General features: G+C 35.1%; 1 protein-coding gene across 1 annotated transcript; it reads right to left on the minus strand.

The window, feature by feature from the left end:
* Positions 1 to 1145: 1145 nt before the first annotated feature.
* On the minus strand, positions 1146 to 5952 carry EMB3127 (Amino acid dehydrogenase family protein). Its single transcript, XM_082869716.1, has 5 exons — positions 5610 to 5952; positions 3187 to 3512; positions 2519 to 2755; positions 2225 to 2392; positions 1146 to 1520 (listed from the first exon to the last, which is right to left on the minus strand). The coding sequence occupies exons 1-5, from the start codon at positions 5797 to 5799 to the stop codon at positions 1350 to 1352; spliced, it is 1092 nt and encodes a 363-aa protein (XP_082725842.1). The 5' UTR covers positions 5800 to 5952; the 3' UTR covers positions 1146 to 1349.
* Between the last annotated feature and the right edge of the window lie 223 nt (positions 5953 to 6175).

Consider the following 6175-nt stretch of genomic DNA (forward strand, 5'->3'; position numbering starts at 1 on the left):
GCTTAATATCTTCTGGGTTTTCTTCATCTTCCCATTTCCATCTCTCTCTCTCTCTCTCTATCTCTCTCTCTCTCCTGTGTTTAATTGTTTGGTTTCACTCTTGAAATGCCCTTTTTGTGAGATGCTCTGAATCTCACACCATGATCCTTTCAGTTTCCTAATTCCATTTTTTAGATCTCTTTTTGGATTCTCCAAACTTTCCCAATCTAAAACAACTCATTTTTCAATCATGAAAAGTAAAGTGTGTGTTCCTTTAAATAAATCCCAAACTGGGTTTTTTTGTTCTATTTTCAATCTTTGATTGCATTCCTCTCAAACAGTAAAATCTCATTCCTCAAACCAGTTAACCCTATCCAATTCTTGTTTCTTTTTTCAATCTTGAAAAAGTAAAGTGAGTGTTTCTTTTAAAAAAAAATTCCAAACTGGGTTTTGTTCTATTTTCAATCATTGCTCAAAAAGTGGGTTTCTATTCTAGTTCTGAGTCGATTCGCCTTGTCTGTCCAAGTTCTGAGTCGATTGTTCGCTGCCCGAGGAAGACCCCGAGAAACCGTTCCCAGTCCATCCCCTGCCTGGATCAGCCCGCCAAGGCGGGCCTTGGGTCAAAAAAGAGGGGCAGTGCCCCGCCTTCAATTCACGAACTAGGATTTTGCTTCAGATTGATTAATTTTTTTGGCCTTTCACGTTGCCTGAGTTCTTGATCCCTAGGAAATAACTGTTGCCTTCAAAGTCCAACCAATGCAGAAGGTTCACTTTCCACCATTTTGTAACATTTATTTAAAATAAAAATTAAAAAAAAATTTAAAAAAAAAGAAAAAAGAAAAGAAGCATTTTATGGATCATTCTGACAGAAAAATATACAGTACACATACAAAGTAAATTAATATTTTGAGATTCATTCCATCAGAAAATTGCAGCATCCATTGTCTTGTCTTGGCAGCAATACAATTGTAAGATCAAAATATGTGAAAATGGTTCCCATGTAAAAAATAAAATAAAAATAAAAAAAGACATCAAGTTTGAAAGTAGGAAAATATTATATAAATCAACAAATCTTTGAAAACTTTTCACTTACTACGTAACATGCAGTAACAAAACTTTAGTATCTGAAATGGGACCAACTAAAATAATAGTGTCACATATGTGAGTAAGAAAAATTATTTGTTGGTTTATATAACATTACTCATACAAATACTCATCCCCACATCAAATAATGCATTTTCTATTTCCCAAATTTCAGATATTGAAAAAAATTAAACGATAGAAACTACATGAATCGACGGTTAACGATAGAAACTACATAAATAAGAATGGGGCAACTCGACTGAATCAAAACAGTAATACTGAAAACCTCACTTGAAGTTGTGCACTCTCTTCGCTGCGCTGAGAGAATTAGATAGTAGCATTGCTATAGTCATTGGACCGACTCCCCCAGGAACAGGAGTAATGGCTGAAGCAATTTTGCAAGCCTCCTCGTAACAAACATCTCCGACCAAACGATAACCCCTTGCGCTTTTCGCATCCTGTCACAGAAGATGCACAAAGAATCAGCACAATTCAGTCCAGCATTTTCCCATTCATTCCCCCCAATCCCCAAGTGCAGATATATTTCAATACATCTCTTACTGAACCTTATGGTGTCTAAACCATAATTTCTTCTCTTTCAATGATTAAGAAAGCAAAAATAAGACAAATTTTGTGTGCACGTGTATGTGTGTGTGGCTGTGAGACACACAGAGAGCTTGTAAAAATAGTTCTGCTATGAACACAAAAACTTATCACAAAACCCAACACAGAATATACATTAATGGATAAGACTATATAAAGATTGTTGGTGGGATCCTCATCTAGAAAACTTATCCATCCATTTACATTTTGTGTCCGGTTTTATGATTAAGAAAGCGAAAATAAGACAACTTTTGTGTGTGCATACATATGGGTGTGTGTGTGTGTGTTGTGTGTGTGTGTGTGTGTGTGTGTGAGAGAGAGAGAGAGAGGGCTTGTGAAAAAAGTTTTGCCACAAACACAAAAACTTATCCCGAAACCAATACATGAATAGATAAGATTTTATGAAGTTTGTTGGTGGGTGGGATTCACATCCAGAAAATCCTATCCATCCATACACATTTTGTGTCCAGTTCTATGATTGGTTTCTGTGTTCTTAGACTTAATTCTTGTGAAAATGTGATGTAAGCATGACAAAAAGCTTGGGAAAGACCCTGCTCACCTCAACTGGATTAATTCCAACATCAATAATAACTGCACCCGGCTTTATCCAACTACCCCGCACCATGTTCGGCATGCCTACCGCAGAAATGATGATATCTGCTTGTCTTGTGATCTCCTCTGGATTCTTGGTTCTTGAGTGGACAATACTGACAGTAGCATCTTCCCTCTACCAATGAGAGAGTACATCAACGAGCAAAAAAAGGGGGGAACAGAATTCAACTAGAGAGAAATAACATCAATCATAGCTTGGACAGAGATTAACATAAAAGAAATGCAGTAAATATTATATTACTTGCAGCAAAAGGGCAGCTGGCATTCCAACAATATTGCTCCTGCCAATCACAACAGCCCTCTTTCCCTCAATTTGCACACCATGTCTATGCAACAACTCTATGCATCCTTTAGGTGTACACGGTACAAACAAGGGTTCTCTACCACGCATCGCAAGACGGCCAATGTTCAGTGGGTGGAATCCATCCACATCTTTCTCAATTGAAACAGCATTTAAGATTTTCTGCTCATTCATATGCTGGTTCAAAACCCGCAAACACAATCAGAACTCTATATTTTCCAGAACTTAATTTATTTGCATTCGTTATGCAGTTTTAAAAATGCATAAAAAAACTAAATAATTATGATAAGGATCTTACCATTTATTTTCCATAACTTTTTTTTTTTTTTTTTTTTTTTGCATACTCCCTTTGGGTCCATTTTTCGATATGTTCAAATTCAAATTAAACAGAAAGGACATTTCAGCCCGTAATAAATACCTTTGCGTTACTTTTTTTCAACCAGATTTAATCCTAACTAAAGCAAAAACTTCGATAGTTTCTGTATTGAACAGAGATTTGTCAGAATTTTCTAATATTTGTATCTTTTAACCTGTCTATTCTATTCTTATAATGTCTCATAATTGCACTACTTTAAAAGAAAATGCGGTATTTAGAAGTAGGTACTTACGGGAGGCAGAGGTAACTGAACAAGAATGCCATGTACTGAGGGATCATCATTGAAGCCTGAGATATACTTAAGCACTTCCTGTTCTGTGGAGTCTTCAGGCAAATGCGCTTCATAGGAATTGATCCCCACAGATTCACAAGCTTTTTTCTTGTTGCGTACATAAGTTGCAGAGTCCTTCCTATCACCAACTAGGATAACTGCTAATCCTGGAACAACACCAATAGCATCCTTCATCCTTGATATTTCAGCAGTTATCTCATCTCTGATTTGCTTTGCAATTGATTTTCCATCAATGATCGTTGCAGAGGTTGCAGATGCCATTACAACTGCGCAATAATCCAAATAAAAAAGATAAAAACAAGAAAACTCTTTGGGTACCAAAAGAAAACCAGAACAGAATAATGTTCATATACAGTCAAAACACAATAAAACATGCTTAGATAATTCAAAATAAAAGCTTCAAACCAAAAGTTACTAGGCAGAACCGAAAGCCCATTCAGTGAAGCCATGTATCGCATAATTGGAGCAGCTATATTACTATGCCTTTCAATGCATAAACATCCATATTGGACATGACAGAAAGTGATTGTGCTTATGCATGTGTCTCCAACAAAACAAAGAAAATAAGGAACTTCTAAATCATTAGTAGTTCCATTTCAAAACTGCTTAACCTAGTCATTTATGGTAGTATTCAAATGAGTAAAGCACCCATGATTAACAAGACATGTAACTTCTTAACTACTATAAATTATCCAACCATGTCACAATGTCTTAAACGCAAGAACGAGTAGAAGTTAACATTGAGACACACCTGCAAATTGAATGTGTATCAAAGTTCACTTGATAACATAGTGCAAAGTTGCTCATGTCCAGAGGCGGATGGCTAGTCTCAACTAATATGAGGAACTCTGTGCACACGAATAGAGAGATAAGGTTTAAAGTAACATGAGGCGTGAAACCATTTCAATGTCAAGTTTCATCACTTCTGCATAAATTCTCAACTGATTTTACATTTATTATGGTATGGAATATGTGTTTATCAACTGATTTAACATTTATTACAGTTTAGCATAGATGTTTTAGTTGAGGGCTTAAAAGTTAGGATCACTTTGGCTAAATTTTCACCAACAAATCATTTAAAACTTAAAAGGCTATTAACTGATATAGAATGGTTTATAACATATGCCTCCATCCCTTTTTTCAAACTATACATATATAAAGTACAACTTCAAAAGAACCATTTTAACAACTAAAGATTACATTTGATGTACAAAGCAACTTCTCCAAAATGGTTTTGGTTCTTCTTCAAAAATTAACACATTTAATGAAATGGGGTTTTACACATGATGGTGCATGGATTTGTCTTGATTGTAGCAACAATTTCAATGGAAAGCAAATGGCCTTAGTAAGCATATATATTGCTCTAAATCACCAAGCGTAGAAGCAACTACATCATTACAATAACATCATTTATGAGTCATATTTAAAATATATATAATTAAAAAAAAAAAAGGCAAACAGGCAAAATGGAAAAAATCTCACAAGATTGTTCTCAAATTGTGTTTGAAAAACCAGCAGTGGTAGCAAGAAGCCAATGAGAGAATACAGTCTAACAAGAATGGATGAGTAACATTTGATGCAACATTCTCACATCACTGCTTGTGCATACTCCAGAGGAGAATTAAGAGTAAATCATCATACTCTCATTCACATTTCTAATAGCACAACACAACATTATATAATGCTAAAAAGAGTGCCAACATCTTGTGCGAGATTCAATTTCCTCCACGCTCCTTTTCATTCCCTGAACAATATTAAAGCAAAAGTTCACAAAAGGCAAGCCTCATGTCTCGAGCATTTCGCAATCTTTTCTTCACCATTTTTTTCCCCTTCCCTGATTCCTCTCCCAAAACCCACACCAATGATGTAACAGAGCACTAGACACACTCAACACGCTCGACAAAATGCCCAATCACTCATGTTTCACATACATAAGGGTGAGTTTGGTTAGGAACATAAGATGAAGAGGTAAAAAGTCCATCAAAAGAGAACAAAAATTGAAACTTTTGCCGCATTTATTTAGCATGAAAGTGGTGAAAACTGCAAGAAACTTAAATTTAAATTTCCTATACAATCCATCTCAGCATGGTAACTTGGCTTTTAGCTCCTATCCCAATTTTCCTACAATAAAATAAATTTTACAATCACTTTCCCTTTCACTTTTCATCATATTTTACACTCTAAAGATTAAACAATGTTCATTCCTTACAAAGCACATTGAGAAACTTAAACTAACTTATGCCACAGAAACCTAATTCATATTGTCTAATTCTTTAAAAATAAATAAATAAATCTCTATGAGAAAATATAGCAAATAAAAAAGAGAATTAGCATTTGAAAGTAAGCTTTGAAGAGACAAGTACCAGTGAGAACAGAAGGAGAAGAAGGTGAGTGACCGTTGGCGACGATGGTTCTGAGGAGGCTATGATTCGAAGGTGAAAACTTGAAGGGCATCGACCAGTGAGAGTGAAGGACGCTGAGTCGACTCAGGGGCAGAAACCGAGTCGCCGCCGCGGTAGAAGATGAACAGTCCGCGAAAATCACCGACGCCATTTTGAGGAATTGGACTGTCAGCCCTATGCCGAGAAACTAGGGTTTTACAGGTTCTCTGTGTGTGTGTGTGTGTGTGTGTGTGTAAAGAGAAAGTTGATTTCCTAGTGCTGAGAAAGTTGGGAGAACCGAGAAATGAAGAGAGCAGCATGCTTTGTTAGAGTTTTTCAAAAATCCTTTTTAAAAAAATTTATTTTTTATTTTTTGTGTTTTTTTATTTTTATTGAATTTTTTTAATATTTTAAGTAATTTATTTTTTATTTTTTATACATACTTAATATAAATATACCTAAAAGGTAAAAAATTTATGAAAAAAACTTTTAAAAATTCACTAAATATTAAAAATATAAAAAAAAATACGATAATTCAGTACATTTTT

Source organism: Camellia sinensis, chromosome 5, assembly GCF_055761805.1.
Source record: "Camellia sinensis isolate YWXY chromosome 5, ASM5576180v1, whole genome shotgun sequence".
NCBI lineage: Eukaryota > Viridiplantae > Streptophyta > Magnoliopsida > Ericales > Theaceae > Camellia > Camellia sinensis.